This window comes from Oncorhynchus mykiss, chromosome 11 (genome assembly GCF_013265735.2).
Source record: "Oncorhynchus mykiss isolate Arlee chromosome 11, USDA_OmykA_1.1, whole genome shotgun sequence".
Classification (NCBI taxonomy): Eukaryota; Metazoa; Chordata; class Actinopteri; order Salmoniformes; family Salmonidae; genus Oncorhynchus; species Oncorhynchus mykiss.
The window spans coordinates 305,880-328,845 of NC_048575.1; the positions used below are offsets into that span (position 1 = coordinate 305,880).

General features: G+C 43.1%; 2 protein-coding genes across 4 annotated transcripts in view; one reads left to right on the forward strand and one right to left on the reverse strand.

Annotated features, from left to right (window-relative positions):
• dlec1 (DLEC1 cilia and flagella associated protein) overlaps positions 1-1,961 on the forward strand; it is a 114,489-nt gene extending 112,528 nt beyond the window's left edge. Inside the window, exon 38 of one of the 2 annotated variants that reach the window (XM_036934638.1) lies at positions 1,022-1,960. In XM_036934638.1, the coding sequence (XP_036790533.1) occupies positions 1,022-1,148 (127 nt within the window). In that variant the 3' untranslated portion in view covers positions 1,149-1,960. Of the gene's footprint in view, positions 1-1,021 lie in introns of both variants that reach the window. The other variant, XM_036934639.1, reaches the window with a different exon arrangement.
• Positions 1,962-4,971: 3,010 nt separating this feature from the next.
• Positions 4,972-22,966, reverse strand: part of acaa1 (acetyl-CoA acyltransferase 1) — a 30,978-nt gene continuing 12,983 nt past the window's right edge. For both annotated transcript variants that reach the window (XM_036934641.1, XM_021620008.2), the window contains exons 2-12: positions 18,915-19,008; positions 18,754-18,811; positions 18,588-18,667; positions 18,390-18,432; positions 17,851-17,949; positions 14,874-14,954; positions 12,805-12,995; positions 12,547-12,726; positions 12,245-12,300; positions 5,891-6,036; positions 4,972-5,758 (exon numbers count right to left, since the gene is read on the reverse strand). In XM_036934641.1, the coding sequence (XP_036790536.1) occupies positions 5,683-5,758; positions 5,891-6,036; positions 12,245-12,300; positions 12,547-12,726; positions 12,805-12,995; positions 14,874-14,954; positions 17,851-17,949; positions 18,390-18,432; positions 18,588-18,667; positions 18,754-18,811; positions 18,915-18,975 (1,071 nt within the window). In that variant the 5' untranslated portion in view covers positions 18,976-19,008 and the 3' untranslated portion in view covers positions 4,972-5,682. The remainder of the gene's footprint in view (positions 5,759-5,890; positions 6,037-12,244; positions 12,301-12,546; positions 12,727-12,804; positions 12,996-14,873; positions 14,955-17,850; positions 17,950-18,389; positions 18,433-18,587; positions 18,668-18,753; positions 18,812-18,914; positions 19,009-22,966) is intronic.

Genomic DNA, 22,966 nt, shown 5'->3' on the forward strand with positions numbered 1-22,966 from the left:
TCCTAACTAACACACAGCCAGGTAACTACCCCCTAACTAACACACAGCCAGGTAACTACCTCCTAACTAACATACAGTCAGGTAACTACCCCCTAACTAACACACAGCCAGGTAACTACCCCTAACTAACACACAGCCAGGTAACTACCCCCTAACTAACACACAGCCAGGTAACTACCCCCTAACTAACACACAGCCAGGTAACTACTCCTAACTAACACACAGCCAGGTAACTACCCCCTAACTAACACACAGCCAGGTAACTACTCCTAACTAACACACAGCCAGGTAACTACCCCCTAACTAACACACAGCCAGGTAACTACCCCCTAACTAACACACAGCCAGGTAACTACCCCCTAACTAACACACAGCCAGGTAACTACCCCCTAACTAACACACAGCCAGGTAACTACCCCCTAACTAACACACAGCCAGGTAACTACCCCCTAACTAACACACAGCCAGGTAACTACCCCTAACTAACACACAGCCAGGTAACTGCCCCTAACTAACACACAGCCAGGTAACTACCCCCTAACTAACACACAGCCAGGTAACTACCCCTAACTAACACACAGCCAGGTAACTACCCCCTAACTAACACACAGCCAGGTAACTACCCCTAACTAACACACAGCCAGTTAACTGCTCCTAACTAACACACAGCCAGGTAACTGCCCCCTTAACGAACACACAGCCAGTTAACTGCTCCTAACTAACACACAGCCAGTTAACTGCCCCTAACTAACACACAGCCAGGTAACTGCCCCCTTAACGAACACACAGCCCCTACAGGTAACACCTCAATAACCACATCTACTACTGTATTCCTACAAATATATCTTGATGTGGTTTAGTTACATATTTCTCTGTATGGTCTAGTTATATAGGTCTCTATATGGTTTGGTTACTGTCCATAGGTCTCTCTCTATATGGTTTGGTTACTGTCCATAGGTCTCTATATGGTTCACTTCCATATCATTACTGGTTCTCTACAAGTCTAATTTGTCTCCTGTAGCAAGGAGAGGGAGTTCCAAGCCACAGCCGTAGTAAAGGGGTTCCTGGGGGAGCCCCCCTTATCGCTACACGTCCAGGGACGCGGCTCCTTCGACCAGAGATTTGTGTCTCTACTTACTGACATTTAGTCTCAGGGGACATGACCTTAACCTGAGAACACTGGCAACAGTTGTGTGCACTCTTTGCATGTATTTATCACGCCTTGTACTTAGTGAATAGCACAGGAGGTTGGTGGCATCTTAATTGGGGAGAACAGGCTTGTGGTAATGACTGGAGCGTAATAGGTGGAATGGCATTAAATAAATCAAACACATGGTTTACATGGTTTGATGCCATTCCATTTGCTCCATCCCGGCCATTACCTGGAGCTGTCCTCCCCTCAGCAGCCTCCACTGGTGTGTATGATGTTACTGTATGATGTTACTGTGTACGTTGTTGGTTTATGGAAATGAACAATTCAACTATTCACAAGTGTTTCTGTGTTTTTATTGAGCATGACGCTGAGCTTTCAATGGACTGTTAGAACCCAACTCATAACTCACTATCAACTGTTCTGTCCAGAGGTCCAAGATGATTTATTGTTTTATAATACTGGTATTCTGAACAGAAAGACCTGCATCTGATACCACATTCTGTCACATTCATCAACAAATTTAAATACACTTTGGAAAAAGGAAGAAAGGTTGGAAGTCAATCCAGGGAGGCAAAAAGGACATTGTCGAAGTTTAATTTGGTAAGACAAAAGCTGCGAAAAGAGAGGAGAAATAAAGAGAAGGGGAGGGACAGAAAAGTAATGTTTGGAAATATAGCCTATATATGAAGGGACTATGTGTTGACTATGTGTCAACTTTCACAGTGAAAGCCTTTATTTATACATTGTGTGTGAACGAATTGAACATCGTCAAATGCATCACTAAAGAATATTGTGCCGACAGAGATGGCCGCCTCGCTTCGCGTTCCTAGGAAACTGCAGTTTTGCAGTTTTTTTACGTGTTATTTCTTACATTGGTTGCCCCAGGTCATCTTAGGTTTCATTACATACAGTCGAGAAGAACTACTGAACATAAGAGCAGCGTCAACTCACCATCAGTACGACCAAGAATATGACTTTCGCGAAGCGGATCCTGTGTTCTGCCTTTCACCCAGGACGACGGAATGGATCCCAGCCGGCGACCCAAAAAAACGACTTTGTAAAAGGGGGAAACGGAGCGGTCTTCTGGTCAGACTCCGGAGACGGGCACATCGTGCACCACTCCCTAGCATTCTTCTCGCCGATGTCCAGTCTCTTGACAACAAGGTTGATGAAATCCGAGCAAGGGTAGCATTCCAGAGGGACATCAGAGACTGTAACGTTCTTTGCTTCGCGGAAAGATGGCTCACTGGAGAGACGCTATCGGAATCGGTGCAGCCAGATGGTTTCTCCACGCATCGCGCAGACAGAAACAAACATCTTTCTGGTAAGAAGAGGGGCGGGAGCGTATGCTTCATGGTTAACGTGACGTGGTGTGATCATAACAACATACAGGTACTCAAGTCCTTCTGTTCACCTGATTTAGAATTCCTCACAATCAAATGTCGACCGCATTATCTACCAAGGGGACTCTCCTTCACTGCAGCCGACGTAAGGAAAACATTTAAACGTGTCAACCCTCGCAAGGCTCAGGCCCAGACGGCATCCCCAGCCGCGCCCTCACAGCATGCGCAGACCAGCTGGCTGGTGTGTTTACGGACATATTCAATCAATCCCTAGCCCAGTCTGTTGTTCCCACATGCTTCAAGAGGGCCACCATTGTTCCTGTTCCCAAGAAAGCTAAGGTAACTGAGCTAAACGACTACCGCCCCGTAGCACTCACTTCCGTCATCATGAAGTGCTTTGAGAGACTAGTCAAGGACCATATCACCTCCACCCTACCTGACACCCTAGACCCACTCCAATTTGCTTACCGCCCAAATAGGTCCACAGACGATGCAATCTCAACCACACTGCACACTGCCCTAACCCATCTGGACAAGAGGAATACCTATGTGAGAATGCTGTTCATCGACTACAGCTCGGCATTTAACACCATAGTGCCCTCCAAGCTCGTCATCAACCTCGAGACCCTGGGTCTCGACCCCGCCCTGTGCAACTGGGTACTGGACTTCCTGACGGGCCGCCCCCAGGTGGTGAGGGTAGGCAACAACATTTCCACCCCGCTGATCCTCAACACTGGGGCCCCACAAGGGTGCGTTCTGAGCCCTCTCCTGTACTCCCTGTTCACCCACGACTGCGTGGCCACGCACGCCTCCAACTCAATCATCAAGTTTGCGGACGACACAACAGTGGTAGGCTTGATTACCAACAACGACGAGACGGCCTACAGGGAGGAGGTGAGGGCCCTCGGAGTGTGGTGTCAGGAAAATAACCTCACACTCAACGTCAACAAAACTAAGGAGATGATTGTGGACTTCAGGAAACAGCAGAGGGAATACCCCCCTATCCACATCGATGGTAGTGGAGAGGGTAGTAAGTTTTAAGTTCCTCGGCGTACACATCACAGACAAACTGAATTGGTCCACCCACACAGACAGCATCGTGAAGAAGGCGCAGCAGCGCCTCTTCAACCTCAAGAGTCTGAAGAAATTTGTCTTGTCACCTAAAGCACTCACAAACTTCTACAGATGCACAATCGAGAGCATCCTGTCGGGCTGTATCACCGCCTGGTACGGCAACTGCTCCGCCCACAACCGTAAGGCTCTCCAGAGGGTAGTGAGGTCTGCACAACGCATCACCGGGGGCAAACTACCTGCCCTCCAGGACACCTACACCACCCGATGTCACAGGAAGGCCATAAAGATCATCAAGGACAACAACCACCCGAGCCTATCATCCAGAAGGCGAGGTCAGTACAGGTGCATCAAAGCTGGGACCGAGAGACTGAAAAACAGCTTCTATCTCAAGGCCATCAGACTGTTAAACAGCCATCACTAACATTGAGTGGCTGCTGCCAACACACTGACTCAACTCCAGCCACTTTAATAATGGGAATTGATGTGAAATGATGTAAAATATATCACTAGCCACTTTAAACAATGCTACCTAATATAATGTTACATACCCTACATTATTCATCTCATATGTATATACTGTACTCTATATCATCTACTGCATCTTTATGTAATACATGTATCACTAGCCACTTTAAACTATGCCACTGTGTTTACATACCCTACATTACTCATCTCATATGTATATACTGCACTCAATACCATCTACTGTATCTTGCCTATGCCGCTCTGTACCATCACTCATTCATATATCTTTATGTACATATTCTTTATCCCCTTACACTTGTGTCTATAAAGGTAGTAGTTTTGGAATTGTTAGCTAGATTACTTGTTGGTTATTACTGCATTGTCGGAACTAGAAGCACAAGCATTATGCTACACTCACATTAACATCTCCTAACCATGTGTATGTGACAAATAAAATTTGATTTGATTTGAGATGGGAAAGCATCATACAACTGACCTAACCGTTTGGAACAGGTTCCCTTAGGATGTACTGTTTACTCCTATCTGAAGACTGGGGGGCATTTAGGAAGTACTGTTTACTCCCATCTGAAGGCTGGGGGGCATTTAGGATATACTGTTTACTCCCATCTGAAGGCTGGGGGGCATTTAGGATGTACTGTTTACTCCCATCTGAAGGCTGGGGGGCATTTAGGATATACTGTTTACTCCCATCTGAAGGCTGGGGGGCATTTAGGATGTACTGTTTACTCCCATCTGAAGGCTGGGGGGCATTTAGGATATACTACGCATCGCTAAAATATCTGAAAGATTATGATCACACTTCCTCAATTCAAATATTATGGCGACATTATACCATAGATGGTTTGGTATGGTTTAGAAACTTTAGAACCAAGCTTGAGTTCTCAGTGTTATTAAGCCTAGAAAAAAACTCCAGGCTTCTATCATAACTGTGAATTTATTGAAAAAAAGTAAGAATTACAGGGGTCAATTTGGAAAAATGAATCCCATCCCAGTCATCCTCTGGGATAACAGACATTCTAGAGTAATAATTACATAACCAACGTTCTCTAGTAATACAGGACCCGTGCAAATAGTGCTTAACTAATCTACCCCATGTTATTCCATATCACCATCTAACTAATCTACCCCATGTTATTCCATATCACCATCTAACTAATCTACCCCATGTTATTCCATATCACCATCTCCTAACTATTCTACCCCATGTTATTCCATATCACCTTCTAACTAATCTACCCCATGTTATTCCATATCACTCTTTCAGCCCCTAACATTGAACATTTCAAACAAAATCACATATTTACAGATTGATTTGTACAGCGCTATATCAAAGCACAATGATGCATTGCTTTCCTGAAATGCAAGGCACTTAAAGATTTATCAGACTTTGGCAAGGCATTAACATACAGTAATCTACGGAATGATTAACCAGTCAGTTCTCGTGCCGTCATTTATATGGAATCCAAAAACATGCACTCTCTGATGAATCACACAACTGACAAACTGTTAGTACTCAATAGTCAGGGCAGGAACACCTCAACGGTTAATCATCGGCTGATTCTGTCAAAGGTGTAAGAAGCATCACAGTGTAAACCCTTCATCAATATTATTATTGATCAGCTCCCTCTAAGGTCCAGGGTACTCAAACACTGCTGCAGCTCCCATCCCTGTTCCGATACACATGGACACCACGCCATAGGCCCTGGGGAACAGAACATGGGTTATTGTGAGCAAGGCTAGGGGGTGGCGATGAGACTACTTTCTAGACTATTTAGTAGATATAGCACAAGAGGTCATACGATTGAGGATTCGATGGGACTAGACATATCCTTACCTCCTGCCCCGGCGTTTGAGTTCGTTGAGCAGGGTGACAACCTGGCGGGCCCCGGTGCAGCCCAGAGGGTGACCCAGGGCGATGGCTCCTCCGTTAGGGTTCACCTTCTCCAGGGGGATCCCCAGCTTCTCCACGCAATACACAGCCTGGGACACACATAGTCAAAACAGTCAAAAGTTTGGACAGACCTACTCATTCAATTTAACTTTACCTTCTCCCTAAGTTTGTTTTATTCACTGCTTTAGCACACTCCGCCAACCCTGATGTCCTTGCCGTGTCTGAATCCTGGCTTAGGAAGCCACCAAAAATTCAGAGGTTTCCATCCCCAACTACAACATTTTCCATCAAGATAGAACTGCCAAAGGGGGAGGAGTTGCAATCTACTGCAGAGATAGCCTGCAAAGTTCTGTCATACATTCCAGGTCTATGCCAAAACAGTTTGAGCTTCTAATTTAAAAAATTAATCTCTCCAGAAATAAGTCTCTCACTGTTGCCGCCTGTTTATAGACCCCCCTGAGCTCCCAGCTGTGCCCTGGACACCATATATGAATTGATTGTTCATTCTGTTAGGTGACCTAAACTGGGATATGCTTAAAACCTGTTGAGGATATGGCAGACTTATGCCCCCTTTGGAGGAATTGGGTACCCCTAGTAAACTGAAAAAAAAATCTGTCAAAAATTGCTAATATGCATATCATAATTTTTATTGGATAGAAAACACTCTAAAGCTTCTAAAACCGTTGGAATTATGTCTGTAAGTATAGCAGAACTCACAGGGCAGGCATTCTTCCAAACTAGTTTTTGTGGTCATGAAAGTTGGAGCAACTTTGACGTCATCGCCCCCACCCTTCCCAACCAGTTATGATTCTGGGGAGACTTTCTATGTCTTCCACTAGATGTCCTCATTCAGTAGAGCTTTTAATCGTTCAAATCCCGCGAGAATTGGCCCTATGGGAGTGAAATTAGTGTGTGCCATGAGAAAATATGTTGTGCGTTGGGGCGCGAATTGTTCCCAGCCATTCCTTTGTTCCAGCACCCAGAGGAAGGACAAGCAATGACCAGTTGAATTGAAAATTGTTTTATATGTCTATAACATCCTAAAGCTTGATTCTGCACTTAGTTTGACCAGTTTAGTCGACATATAATATGTAATTTTGAAGTTTTGATGCGCAACTTTTCCGGACCAGAGGACATTTTGGGTGCATTTCAGCTGATGTTATTAGCAGTAGCTAATACAAAGACGCAAGACTTGAAACCAAACGATGTATTGGGTAAGTATGAACCTTTCCAGAACATTCTGAACGAAGACCATCGAAGGTAAGGGAATATTTATGCTATAATCTGTGTTTCTGTTGACTCCAACATTACGGAGAAATGTAGCTTATATCTGAGCGCCGTCTCAGAATATTGAATAGTGTGCGATTTCTGTAACGTTAAAAAGAAATGTAACAAAGCGATTGCATAAAGAAGCAGTGTATCTTTCTAACTATATGTAGAACATGTATATTTAGTCAAAGTTTATGATGTCTATTTACGTTATCTTGCCGCGCTACCTAGATTTCCTGCGGACATTTTTGAGTAATTTCTGAACATGAATTCAATGTAAATGGACATTTATGGATATACAGTGCCTTGCGAAAGTATTCGGCCCCCTTGAACTTTGCGACCTATTGCCACATTTCAGGCTTCAAACATAAAGATATAAAACTGTATTTTTTTGTGAAGAATCAACAACAAGTGGGACACAATCATGAAGTGGAACGACATTTATTGGATATTTCAAACTTTTTTAACAAATCAAAAACTGAAAAATTGGGCGTGCAAAATTATTCAGCCCCTTTACTTTCAGTGCAGCAAACTCTCTCCAGAAGTTCAGTGAGGATCTCTGAATGATCCAATGTTGACCTAAATGACTAATGATGATAAATACAATCCACCTGTGTGTAATCAAGTCTCCGTATAAATGCACCTGCACTGTGATAGTAACAGAGGTCCGTTAAAAACGCAGAGAGCTTCATGAAGAACAAGGAACACACCAGGCAGGTCCGAGATACTGTTGTGAAGAAGTTTAAAGCCGGATTTGGATACAAAAAGATTTCCCAAGCTTTAAACATCCCAAGGAGCACTGTGCAAGCGATAATATTGAAATGGAAGGAGTATCAGACCACTGCAAATCTACCAAGACCTGGCCGTCCCTCTAAACTTTCAGCTCATACAAGGAGAAGACTGATCAGAGATGCAGCCAAGAGGCCCATGATCACTCTGGATGAACTGCAGTGATCTACAGCTGAGGTGGGAGACTCTGTCCATAGGACAACAATCAGTCGTATATTGCACAAATCTGGCCTTTATGGAAGAGTGGCAAGAAGAAAGCCATTTCTTAAAGATATCCATAAAAAGTGTTGTTTAAAGTTTGCCACAAGCCACCTGGGAGACACACCAAACATGTGGAAGAAGGTGCTCTGGTCAGATGAAACCAAAATTGAACTTTTTGGCAACAATGCAAAACGTTATGTTTGGCGTAAAAGCAACACAGCTGAACACACCATCCCCACTGTCAAACATGATGGTGGCAGCATCATGGTTTGGGCCTGCTTTTCTTCAGCAGGGACAGGGAAGATGGTTAAAATTGATGGGAAGATGGATGGAGCCAAATACAGGACCATTCTGGAAGAAAACCTGATGGTGTCTGCAAAAGACCTGAGACTGGGACGGAGATTTGTCTTCCAACAAGACAATGATCCAAAACATAAAGCAAAATCTACAATGGAATGGTTCAAAAATAAACATATCCAGGTGTTAGAATGGCCAAGTCAAAGTCCAGACCTGAATCCAATCGAGAATCTGTGGAAAGAACTGAAAACTGCTGTTCACAAATGCTCTCCATCCAACCTCACTAAGCTCGAGCTGTTTTGCAAGGAGGAATGGGAAAAAAATTCAGTCTCTCGATGTGCAAAACTGATAGAGACATACCCCAAGCGACTTACAGCTGTAATCGCAGCAAAAGGTGGCGCTACAAAGTATTACCTTAAGGGGGCTGAATAATTTTGCACGCCCAATTTTTCAGTTTTTGATTTGTTAAAAAAGTTTGAAATATCCAATAAATGTCGTTCCACTTCATGATTGTGTCCCACTTGTTGTTGATTCTTCACAAAAAAATACAGTTTTATATCTTTATGTTTGAAGCCTGAAATGTGGCAAAAGGTCGCAAAGTTCAAGGGGGCTGAATACTTTCGCAAGGCACTGTATGTTTTGTTTGATAAAGTTCATATTTATATTTAAAAAATCTGAGTTTACATTGGCGCGTTACATTCAGTAGTTCCAAAAACATCCGGTGATTTTGCAGAGAGCCACATCAATTTACAGAAATACTCATCATAAATGTTGATGAAAATACAAGTGTTATACATGGAACTTTAGATACACTTCTCCTTAATGCAACCACTGTGTCAGATTTCAAAAAAGCTTCACGGGAAAAGCACACCATGCTATAATCTGAGTACAGCGCTCAGAGAACAAAACAGCCAAACAGATATCCACCATGTCGTGGAGTCAACAGAAGTCAGAAATAGCATTATAAATATTCACTTACCTTTGATGATCTTCATCAGAATGCTCTCCCAGGAATCCCAGTTCCACAATAAATGTTTGATTTGATCGATAAAATCCCTCATTTATGTCCAAATACCTCCTTGTTGTTTGCGCGTTTAGTACACAATCCAAAATCACTATGCGCAGGAAAGTCCATGTGAAAGTTCAGACGAAAAGTTATATTACAGTTCATAGAAACATGTCAAATGAAGTATATAATCAATCTTTAGGATGTTTTTATCATAAATCTTCAATAATGTTCCAACCGGAGAATTTCTTTGTCGGTAGAAAAGCAATGGAACTCGAGCTAACTCTCACGTGAACGCGCGTCATGAGCTCATGGCACTCTGCCAAACACCTGGCTCAAACAGCCCCTATTCGCCCCCACTTTCACAGTAGAAGCATCAAACAAGATTCTAAAGACTGTTGACATCTTGTGGAAGTCTTAGGAAGTGCAATATGACCAATATTTTTGCCTACCATATGAATTATGTTATACTCACAGACATCATTCAAACAGTTTTAGGAACATCAGTGTTTTCTATCCAAATATACTAATATGCATATATTAGCAACTGGGCCTGAGTAGCAGGCAGTTTACTCTGGGCACCTTATTCATCCTAGCTACTCAATACTGCCCCCCAGTCCCAAAGAAGTTAACAAACCTACAAACAAGCTTCAATGCCATACAACACTCCTTCCGTGGCCTCCAACTGCTCTTAAACGCTAGTAAAACTAGATGCATGCTCTGCAACCGATCGCTGCCCGCACCCGCCCGCCCGACTAGCATCACTAACTTAGAATATGTGGACAACTACAAATACCTAGGTGTCTGGCTAGACTGTAAACTCTCCTTCCAGACTCATATTAAGCATCTCCAATCCAAAAGTAAATCTAGAATCGGCTTCCTATTTCGCAACAAAGTCTCCTTCACTCATGCTGCTAAACATACCCTCGTAAAACTGACTATCCCACCGATCCTTGACTTCGGCGATGTCATCTACAAAATAGCCTCCAACACTCTACTCTGTAAACTGGATGCAGTCTATCACAGTGCCATCCGTTTCGTCACCAAAGCCCCATATACCACCCACCACTGCGACCTGTATGCTCTAGTCGGTTGGCCCTCGCTACATATTCATCTCCAGACCCACTGGCTCCAAGTCATCTATAAGTCTTTGCTAGGTAAAGCTCCGCCTTAGCTCACTGGTCACCATAGCAACACCCACCCGTAGCACGCGCTCCAGCAGGTATATTTCACTGGTCATCCCCAAAGCCAACACCTCCTTTGGCCGCCTTTTCTTCCAGTTCTCTGCTGCCAATGACTGGAACGAATTGCAAAAATCCCTGAAGCTGGAGACCCTTATCTCCCTCTCTAACTTTAAGCATCAGCCGTCAGAGCAGCTTACTGATCGCTGCACCTGTACACAGCCAATCTGTAAATAGCCCATCCAACTGCCTACCTCATCCCCATATTGTTTTTATTTACCTTTTTTTTTACTCTTTTGCACACCAGTATTTCTACTTGCACATCAACATCTGCACATTTATCACTCCAGTGTTAATTTGCTAAATTGTAAATACTTCGTTACTATTGGCCTATTTATTGCCTTACCTCCTTACTCCATTTGCACACACTGTATATAGATGTTTCTATTGTGTTATTGACTGTACAGTTGTTTATTCCATGTGGAACTCTGTGTTGTTGTTTTTGTTGCACTGCTTTGCTTTATCTTGGCCAGGTAGCAGTTGTAAATGAGAACTTGTTCTCAACTGGCCTACCTGGTTAAATAAAGGTGATCTGGCCTACCTGGTTAAATAAAGGTGTTCTCAACTGGTCTACCTGGTTAAATAAAGGTGATCTGGCCTACCTGGTTAAATAAAGGTGTTCTCAACTGGCCTACCTGGTTAAATAAAGGTGAATAAAATAAATACATTTCGCCGAATTTCGCCTAAAGGTTACTAGTTTGCGTCCCCGATTAAAGGATATATCCAAAGAAATGGCAATAGAAACAAAGGTAAAACAAAGACATTTGCAGTTATTTCAGCTGCTGGATGTGATTGTGTGTTAGTTGGCTAGCAAGCTAGCTAGCAAAGGATAAGTAATGTTAGTCTTAACCTAGCTATCCTCCATAATTATCTTATTGACTTGACAATCAGCTGGCTTTTGCCTATTTATAAATCATTTATTGAATCATTATTTGCTGAAGTTTGTTGCTTATTTATAAATGATTTAATAAATCATCATTTATTGTTGAAGTTCTTGTCTCGGGGTGGCAGGTAGCCAGGTAGAGCGTTGGGCCAGTAACCGGAAGGTTGCTGGATCAAATCCCCGAGCTGACAAGGTAAAAGTCTGTCATTCTGCCTGAGCAAGGCAGTTAACCCACTGTTCCCCGGGCGACGACGACGTGGATGTCGATTAAGGCAGCCCCCCACACCACTCCGATTCATAGGTTGGGTTAAATGCGGAAGACACATTTCAGTTGAATGCATTCACAGTTGTACAACTGACTAGGTGTTGATCTATTGAACCTTTACAAGGTCGTTTTTACAGTTGAAACTTGTTTTAAATTGTGTCTTTTTTTAAATAGGTTGAAACCTGTTATTATAAAAGCAATAAGGCCCTTAGAGGAACCAGACTGTCAGTCTGTGGCTGTCGGCCTGTGTCTGTCAGTCTGTCAGCCTGTGTCTGTCAGCCTGTGTCTGTCAGCCTGTGTCTGTCAGCCTGTGTCCAAAGTACTACAACTCTATACAGAGACTCACCTGGCTGGCGAACGCCTCGTTGATCTCAAACACGTCAATATCAGCTACAGTCAGACCTGAGGAGATGACGGAGTTCGTTAAAGACCCTTTTAGCGGAACAGATAAATCAAAAGGTGTCCGGCATCCCAGAACCGCTACCACCCAGAGCCGCTACCACCCAGAGCCGCTACCACCCAGAGCCGCTACCACCCAGAGCCGCTACCACCCAGAGCCGCTACCACCCAGAACCAAATGTCACATACAGAACACGTCCATGTGGACATAATCCAAGCTCTAAAAGATCTGTAGTGGTCTGTACTCACCGGCCTGCCCCAGAGCAGCAGGGATGGCATAGGCTGGTCCGATACCCATGACGTCAGGGGGTACCCCCACCACAGCACTGGCCTTCAGCACCCCCAGGACTGGCAGAGACAGGGACTCCACCACGGACCTCCTGCCCACCAGCACCGCTGCTGCACCGTCACTCACCTGGCTGGAGTTACCTGGACCAGGGGAGAGGACCTCATCAGCTGGGGCAGAGAGATGGTGTGTGTGTGTGTGTGTGTGTGTGATCTCCCCACCTGCGGTGGTGCTGCCGTCAGGTTTGAAAGCCCCTCTGAGTTTGGTCAGCCCCGCCAGCGTGGTACCGGGCCGGATCCCATCGTCCTTGGTTACGGTAACCGTACGTTCAGAGCCGTCCTCGTCAACAAACTTTGTGGTTACTGGGCAGATTTCCTGGTCAAATATCCCCTGCTTCTGAGCCTGGCTGGCCCTAGGAGGAGGCTGAGAGTTAGAGGCTGTCTGGAAGAACAGGGCACTGAATACATCTCTAGTGCACTATAGGGCTCTGGTCAAAAGTAGTGTACTACAGGGCTCTGGTCAAAAGTAGTGTACTACAGGGCTCTGGTCAAAAGTAGTGCACTACAGGTCTCTGGTCAAAAGTAGTGCACTACAGGGCTCTGGTCAAAAGTAGTGTACTACAGGGCTCTGATCAAAAGTAGTGCACTACAGGGCTCTGGTCATTTGGGACGCAAACTTTAACTACTGCAGGAGAATAATTATATCATAACAGCTCCATGGTAATATTATATCAGTGGATAACAGCTCCATGGTAATATTATATCAGTGGATGACAGCTCCATGGTAATATTATATCAGTGGATAACAGCTCCATGATAATATTATATCAGTGGATAACAGCTCCATGGTAATATTATATCATAACAGCTCCATGGTAATATTATATCAGTGGATAACAGCTCCATGGTAATATTATATCATAACAGCTCCATGGTAATATTATATCATTACAGCTCCATGGTAGTATTATATCATAACAGCTCCATGGTAGTATTATATCAGTGGATAACAGCTCCATGGTAATATTATATCAGAGGATAACAGCTCCATGGTAATATTATATCAGAGGATAACAGCTCCATGGTAATATTATATCAGTGGATAACAGCTCCATGGTAATATTATATCAGTGGATAACAGCTCCATGGTAATATTATATCAGTGGATAACAGCTCCATGGTAATATTATATCAGTGGATAACAGCTCCATGGTAATATTATATCAGAGGATAACAGCTCCATGGTAATATTATATCAGTGGATAACAGCTCAATGGTAATATTATATCAGAGGATAACAGCTCCATGGTAATATTATATCAGTGGATAACAGCTCCATGGTAATATTATATCAGAGGATAACAGCTCCATGGTAATATTATATCAGTGGATAGCAGCTCCATGGTAATATTATATCAGTGGATAACAGCTCCATGGTAATATTATATCAGTGGATAACAGCTCCATGGTAATATTATATCAGTGGATAACAGCTCCATGGTAATATTATATCAGTGGATGACAGCTCCATGGTAATATTATATCAGTGGATAACAGCTCCATGGTAATATTATATCAGTGGATAACAGCTCCATGGTAATATTATATCAGTGGATAACAGCTCCATGGTAATATTATATCATAACAGCTCCATGGTAATATTATATCAGAGGATAACAGCTCCATGGTAATATTATATCAGTGGATAACAGCTCCATGGTAATATTATATCATAACAGCTCCATGGTAATATTATATCAGTGGATGACAGCTCCATGGTAATATTATATCAGTGGATAACAGCTCCATGGTAATATTATATCAGTGGATGACAGCTCCATGGTAATATTATATCAGTGGATGACAGCTCCATGGTAATATTATATCAGTGGATGACAGCTCCATGGTAATATTATATCATAACAGCTCCATGGTAATATTATATCATAACAGCTCCATGGTAATATTATATTAGTGGATGACAGCTCCATGGTAATATTATATTAGTGGATGACAGCTCCATGGTAATATTATATCATAACAGCTCCATGGTAATATTATATCAGTGGATAACAGCTCCATGGTAATATTATATCATAACAGCTCCATGGTAATATTATATCAGTGGATGACAGCTCCATGGTAATATTATATCAGAGGATAACAGCTCCATGGTAATATTATATCATAACAGCTCCATGGTAATATTATATCAGAGGATACCAGCTCCATGGTCATATTATATCAGTGGATGACAGCTCCATAGTAATATTATGACAGAATTCTCTTACTTCTGCTGAGAGCTGAAGGCGAACGCATCCTGCTTCTCTCTGGAGACACCGAACCGCTCTGCCACATTCTCTGAGGTGATGCTGCCGCCGAAACACACAGATTAGTATATGGTGACACACACCACAGCCCGGGCACATTATCAACACAGACAACATGACACCACTGCAGTCAGTCCCACGGAGAGATGCTCAATTGATATTCACAGTAGTAGTACAATGTGGTACAGAGAGCAGTGACTGACCCCTGTTACTATGGTTACCACTGTGTTCCACTGTGAGACTAACCTGAGTCAGAATAAATGCTGCATGGGGCTAAAGTCAGAAACCTGTATTCTAACTGCTGCTACTGTACTGTGTTCAGAGGAACAGGAACACATTCTATATTCTAACTGCTGCTACTGTACTGTGTTCAGAGGAACAGGAACACATTCTATATTCTAACTGCTGCTACTGTACTGTGTTCAGACGAACAGGGACACATTCTATATTCTAACTGCTGCTACTGTACTGTGTTCAGAGGAACAGGAACACATTCTATATTCTAACTGCTGCTACTGTACTGTGTTCAGAGGAACAGGAACACATTCTATATTCTAACTGCTGCTACTGTACTGTGTTCAGACGAACAGGGACACATTCTATATTCTAACTGCTGCTACTGTACTGTGTTCAGAGGAACAGGAACACATTCTATATTCTAACTGCTGCTACTGTACTGTGTTCAGAGGAACAGGAACACATTCTATATTCTAACTGCTGCTACTGTACTGTGTTCAGAGGAACAGGGACACATTCTATATTCTAACTGCTGCTACTGTACTGTGTTCAGAGGAACAGGAACACATTCTATATTCTAACTGCTGCTACTGTACTGTGTTCAGAGGAACAGGGACACATTCTATATTCTAACTGCTGCTACTGTACTGTGTTCAGAGGAACAGGGACACATTCTATATTCTAACTGCTGCTACTGTACTGTGTTCAGAGGAACAGGAACACATTCTATATTCTAACTGCTGCTACTGTACTGTGTTCAGAGGAACAGGGACACATTCTATATTCTAACTGCTGCTACTGTACTGTGTTCAGAGGAACAGGAACACATTCTATATTCTAACTGCTGCTACTGTACTGTGTTCAGACGAACAGGGACACATTCTATATTCTAACTTCTGCTACTGTACTGTGTTCAGAAGAACAGGAACACATTCTATATTCTAACTGTTGCTACTGTACTGTGTTCAGAGGAACAGGAACACATTCTATATTCTAACTGCTGCTACTGTACTGTGTTCAGAGGAACAGGGACACATTCTATATTCTAACTGCTGCTACTGTACTGTGTTCAGAGGAACAGGGACACATTCTATATTCTAACTGCTGCTACTGTACTGTGTTCAGAGGAACAGGAACACATTCTATATTCTAACTGCTGCTACTGTACTGTGTTCAGAGGAACAGGGACACATTCTATATTCTAACTGTTGCTACTGTACTGTGTTCAGAGGAACAGGGACACATTCTATATTCTAACTGCTGCTACTGTACTGTGTTCAGAGGAACAGGAACACATTCTATATTCTAACTGCTGCTACTGTACTGTGTTCAGAGGAACAGGGACACATTCTATATTCTAACTGCTGCTACTGTACTGTGTTCAGAGGAACAGGAACACATTCTATCTGCTGCTACTGTACTGTGTTCAGAGGAACAGGGACACATTCTATATTCTAACTGCTGCTACTGTACTGTGTTCAGAGGAACAGGAACACATTCTATATTCTAACTGCTGCTACTGTACTGTCTTCAGAGGAACAGGAACACATTCTATATTCTAACTTCTGCTACTGTACTGTGTTCAGAAGAACAGGAACACATTCTATATTCTAACTGCTGCTACTGTACTGTGTTCAGAGGAACAGGAACACATTCTATATTCTAACTGCTGCTACTGTACTGTGTTCAGAGGAACAGGGACACATTCTATATTCTAACTGCTGCTACTGTACTGTGTTCAGAGGAACAGGGACACATTCTATATTCTAACTGTTGCTACTGTACTGTGTTCAGAGGAACAGGAACACATTCTATATTCTAACTGCTGCTACTGTACTGTGTTCAGAGGAACAGGGACACATTCTATATTCTAACTGCTGCTACTGTACTGTGTTCAGAGGAACAGGAACACATTCTATATTCTAACTGCTGCTACTGTACTGTGTTCAGAGGAACAGGAACACATTCTATATTCTAACTGCTGCTACTGTACTGTCTTCAGAGGAACAGGAACACATTCTATATTCTAACTGCTGCTACTGTACTGTGTTCAGAGGAACAGGAACACATTCTATATTCTAACTGCTGCTACTGTACTGTGTTCAGAGGAACAGGAACACATTCTATATTCTAACTGCTGCTACTGTACTGTGTTCAGAGGAACAGGAACACATTCTATATTCTAACTGCTGCTACTGTACTGTGTTCAGAGGAACAGGGACACATTCTATATTCTAACTGCTGCTACTGTACTGTGTTCAGAGGAACAGGAACACATTCTATCTGCTGCTACTGTACTGTGTTCAGAGGAACAGGAACACATTCTATATTCTAACTGCTGCTACTGTACTGTGTTCAGAGGAACAGGAACACATTCTATATTCTAACTGCTGCTACTGTACTGTGTTCAGAGGAACAGGGGAATAACACACTGAGCTAGCATTAACTGGATACGTTGTTGCAAACTTGCAATACCCAACATACATTTCCAATTCTCTGTGAAACTTTCTAATCAGCCTTTGTCAACGACATTGCCGCTAGATTTGTATAGCCTAGCCATTATTCACATAGCATCATATAGCCTAGCCATTATTCACATAGCATCATATAGCCTAGCCATTATTCACATAGCATCATATAGCCTAGCCATTATTCATATAGCCTTGCCATAATTCATATAAATGGTTATGCACAACCTTACCCCATAGGTATGACACAGTCTCTAGCCTTCTCATAGTCCATAAGTCTGGAGCTCACATCGCCTGGTTCCCCAGCGTCACGCAGAGACATGCTCTCCACTCTGGAGACAAGACAAAATAACTGTAGCCATTTAGGAACCTGGACTGTTTCGGCAGGTTATAGGTTCAACTTCTATACTGTTCAGGAACCTGGACTGTGTCGGCAGGTTATACAGTGGGGAGAACAAGTATTTGATACACTGCCGATTTTGCAGGTTTTCCTACTTACAAAGCATGTAGAGGTCTGTCATTTTTATCATAGGTACACTTCAACTGTGAGAGGCGGAATCTAAAACAAAAATCCAGAAAATCCCATTGTATGATTTTTAAGTAATTGCTTGTAAGTAGGAAAACCTGCAAAATTGGCAGTGTATCAAATACTTGTTCTCCCCACTGTAGGTTCAACTTCTATACTGTTCAGGAACCTGTACTTTATATTAAGAGTGAAATAGGATCCATTCTTATTAAGGCATACAAGGTTAAAACAGGAGACTATACTAACCCACAGGCCAGACCCATATCATATGACCCACTCCTGATGGCTCCTGGAACATAGAGAGAACACATGTTAACTAAATAAACTCTATCATGGTTGTGTGATAGTTCCTAAAGATGGAGTTTGTAGCCACAAATGAGGGCTAAAGAGTTAATCTAGTTACATATGCCTACACACTAACACTGTAATATGTGGGATTATTACCTGCGATGTTGAACAGAGCCTGTAGTCCAGAGGAACACATCCTGTTGACGGTGTAGACAGGAACAGTCTCTGGGAACTCACTAGGAAAGACATACATTCCTGGTTAAAACCATTCAGTGCCATTCTATTTACCTGTGAGTCATATCTAACAGTAAGGCAGACTCACCTGAGGAAGTGAGCCACTCTGGCCATGAGAGCACCTGCCCCAGGCTGTAGAACATTACCTAGAGGTATAATAAAAATATTACTGCTAAAGTATACATTAAACATGACTTACAAACCCTTATCATAGGTCTTCTATGAGGTAGGTAGCCATTGATTACTCACCCACACAGATGTCCCCTAGTCTCTCAGGTGACAGTCCCACATCTACCAGGACCGCTGTCATCACACAACTCAACAGCTCGTCTGGAGTGGTGTCCTGACAGACAGACAGACAGACAGAACATTGAGTTACACATTGGTCATTCCACCTCACAAAGGAGAAGAGGATTTGACACCCACCATCTCAGATTGTTCTGAAATTGTTTCGGTAGTTAGAAACAGATACGATTAGCATTTCTGAAACATTATTTTGTTGAAAGATTACACTTTGAGAAATTAAGCTAATTGATTGCACCCAAATTGTTTATATGATTCATATAATATTCAATAACTATAGTAGCTAAAGTCTGATTTGGACGAAATTCCTTAACAATGATTAAAACATGGCCACAAGCCACCAATGGACCCTCCAAACCCCACATTAACCCCAACAGCCAGTACACAGTGTCAGTTCTCAATGTTTGACCAGTACTATAAAGCTGGGACGTGGAGCATTGTTTGTTCAACATACTGTTTGTATTCTCAGTGAATTTGGTGGTGTTTTTCCCCCCTGTTCAGATAAATGAGTAATTGAAGTGGTTAGGTTTATGTCCCATCACCTTGTGCTGGGGACAATAAAAGGTCACACTAAAATGTGCCGTTTTGACACAACACAATGCCACAGATGTCAAGTTTAGAGGGAACGGGAAATTGGCATGCTGACCAGATCTGTTGCCAGAGAATTGTAATGTTCATTTCTCTAGCATGAGCTGCATCCAACGTAGAATTTGGCAGTACGCCCAACCGGCCTCACAGTCCACGTGTATGGCGTTGTGTGGGCGAGCGGTTTACGGATGTCAACAGAGTGCCTCATGGTGGCAACGGCGTTATGGGTAGGTACGGGTAGGTATAAACAAACACAATTGCATTTTAACAATGGCAATTTGAATGCACAGAGATACAGTGACGAGATCCTGAGGCCCATTGCCGTTCCATTCATCCGCCGCCATCACCTCATGCATGATAATGCACAGCCCCACGTCACAAGGATCTGGATACAATATCTGGAAGCTGAAAATGTCCCAGTTCTCCCATGGCCTGCCACCCATTTATTGGGCAAGTCAGTTAAGAACAAATTCTTATTTTCAATGACGGCCTAGGAACAGTGGGTTAACTGCCTTGTTCAGGGGCAGATCAACAGATCCATTATGTGGCCTTATTAGAATCCAAAAACAGGTGGTTTAGAAGTGATAAGTCTATTTTCAAACGTGAAAATAGATAGATGTGCTTCTTATTCTGTGACAAAAATAGGATTATTTTTTTGCTGATATCGGAGCGAATGCATTGAATTAACATATCAAATCAGGATATGCCAGGGCATATTATTTCATTATAAATCTGATTATTTCACATGGAAATGTGTGAAGCTAAAAGGCTAGCTAGTTTGCAGTGTTAATCCAAATAGCTAGCAAGGTAAGACGAGGCAAAAAGAGAAACTCCTCTTTTGCTTCCACCACAAATGAGAAGACAATAAGAAAACCTCTGTCACCCCCTTGTGAATGTTGCTATATGGGAGTCTGGACCAGCAAGGTATCGCGTTATCAAAAGGTGTGTTTCTAAAAATAAAATCTGACTCCACCTAGCGCATGCCCATAGATCTACGCATGTGAAGTTTGTAGCGTCTCTAAACATATTTGGTGTGCAAGAGAAGCAGAGATGAGGGACATTTTTTACAGATGTCAACTAGATTGAAGCATTCATTCTATCGATTCATGACATTTGTGTTTATTTAGTCTTCTAGGGCAACAAGTGACCGAAGAAAAGCTGCAATGCATCTAAATTATAGACAAGTTGACTAACAAATAGTCTGCCAAAATGTCAGAAATTATAAGCAGAAACATAGGCCTGTCAAAAAAAGTTCCACCGTCTCTGACTGTACAGCACATTTTCTATATTAGCGGGTTATGGTCGGGTCTGGACCTCTGATTTTCACTTTATCACATATAGTCAGCGGTTGCAGATGAGTTATTAGAAATTGCAGGCGGGTGAACAAACAGCTGACCCGCACAACACTAGTTGCTACATTCCAAATTATATTGGTGACTAGTTGCAGTGGTTGGTGACTAGTTGCAGTGGTTGGTGACTAGATGCAGTGGTTGGTAACTAGATGCAGGGGTTGGTGACTAGATGCAGGGGTTGGAGACTAGTTGCAGTGGTTGGAGATTAGTTGCAGTGGTTGGAGACTAGTTGCAGTGGTTGGTGACTAGATGCAGTGGTTGGAGACTAGTTGCAGTGGATGGTGACTAGTTGCAGTGGATGGAGACTAGTTGCAGTGGATGGAGACTAGTTGCAGTGGTTGGAGACTAGTTGCAGTGGTTGGAGACTAGTTGCAGTGGTTGGAGACTAGTTGCAGTGGATGGAGACTAGTTGCAGTGGATGGAGACTAGTTGCAGTGGTTGGAGACTAGTTGCAGTGGTTGGAGACTAGTTGCAGTGGTTGGAGACTAGTTGCAGTGGTTGGAGACTAGTTGCAGTGGTTGGAGACTAGTTGCAGTGGTTGGTGACTAGATGCAGTGGTTGGAGACTAGTTGCAGTGGTTGGAGACTAGTTGCAGTGGTTGGAGACTAGTTGCAGTGGTTGGAGACTAGTTGCAGTGGTTGGTGCCTAGTTGCAGTGGTTGGAGACTAGTTGCAGTGGTTGGAGACTAGTTGCAGTGGTTGGAGACTAGTTGCAGTGGTTGGTGCCTTAATGGTGCAGCTTGTTGTACATAACATATGTCTTTTCTGTTTAGCCATGCACTGTTTAGCCATGCATGAATTTCAACTTTGTCAATGTTTTCATCATCTGTAATTATGAAGTGCTTTGAAACGCAGGTCATGACACCATCATCCCAGACACCCTAGACACACTCCAATTAAAATACCGCCCCAACAGATCTACAGATGACGCAATCTCAATCGCACTCCACACTGACATCTCCCACCTGGACAAAAGGGGAAGTAACTATGTGAGAATGATGTTCTACAGCTCAGCGTTCAACAACATAGTCCCCTCCAATCTCATCACCAAGCTTAGGACACTGGGTCTGTACACCACCCTCCACAACTGGATCCTGGACTTCCTAATGGGCTGACCCCAGGTGGTGAGGGTAGCCAAAAACACCTATGCCACGCTGACCCTCAACACAGGGACCCCTCAGGGGTGTGTGCTTAGTCCCCTCCTGTACTCCCTGTTCATCTACAACTGCGTGGCCACGCATGACCAATACCTTCATCAAGTTCGCTGATGACACAGCGGTTGTAGGCCTGATCAACAATGCTGATGAGTCAGAGACTTAGCAGTAAGCCCAAGGAGCTGATCATGGACTACAGGAAAAGGAGGGCCGAACACGCCCCAATCCACATCGACAGGGATGTAGTGGAGCGGGTCGAGAGCTTCAAGTTCCTTAGTATCCACAACACTAAGGACTTAACGACTGTGCGGACCATGTTAAGAGGGCATGACAGTGCCTCTTCCCCCTCAGAAGGCTGAAAAGATTTGGCCCTCGGACCCTAAAAGTTTTACAGCTGCACCAGAGATCATCTTGACTGGCTGATTCACAGTTTGGTATGGCAAAGCGCTACAGAGGGTGGTGTGGACAGCCCAGTACATCACTGGGGCCGAGCTCCATGCCATCCAAGATCGCTATCAGGCGGTGTCAGAGGAAGGCCATGAAAAATTGCCAAAGAAAACTGAGGATGGATCAACAACATTGCAGTTACTCCACAATACTAACCTAATTGACAGAGTGAAAAGATAGAATAACAATATTCCAAAACATACATCCTGTTTGCAACAAGGCACTAAAGTAATACTGCAAAAAATGGGGCAAAGAAATGAACTTTATGTCCTGAATACGAAGTGTTATGTTTGGATCAAATCCCACACAACACATCACTTTGTACCTCTCTTCATATTTTCAAGCATGGTGGGTATGCCCATCATGTTATGGGTATGCTTGTCATCGGCAAGGACTAGGGAAAAACAGAATGGAACTAAGCACAGGCAAAATCCTAGAATAAAACCTGGTTCAGTCTG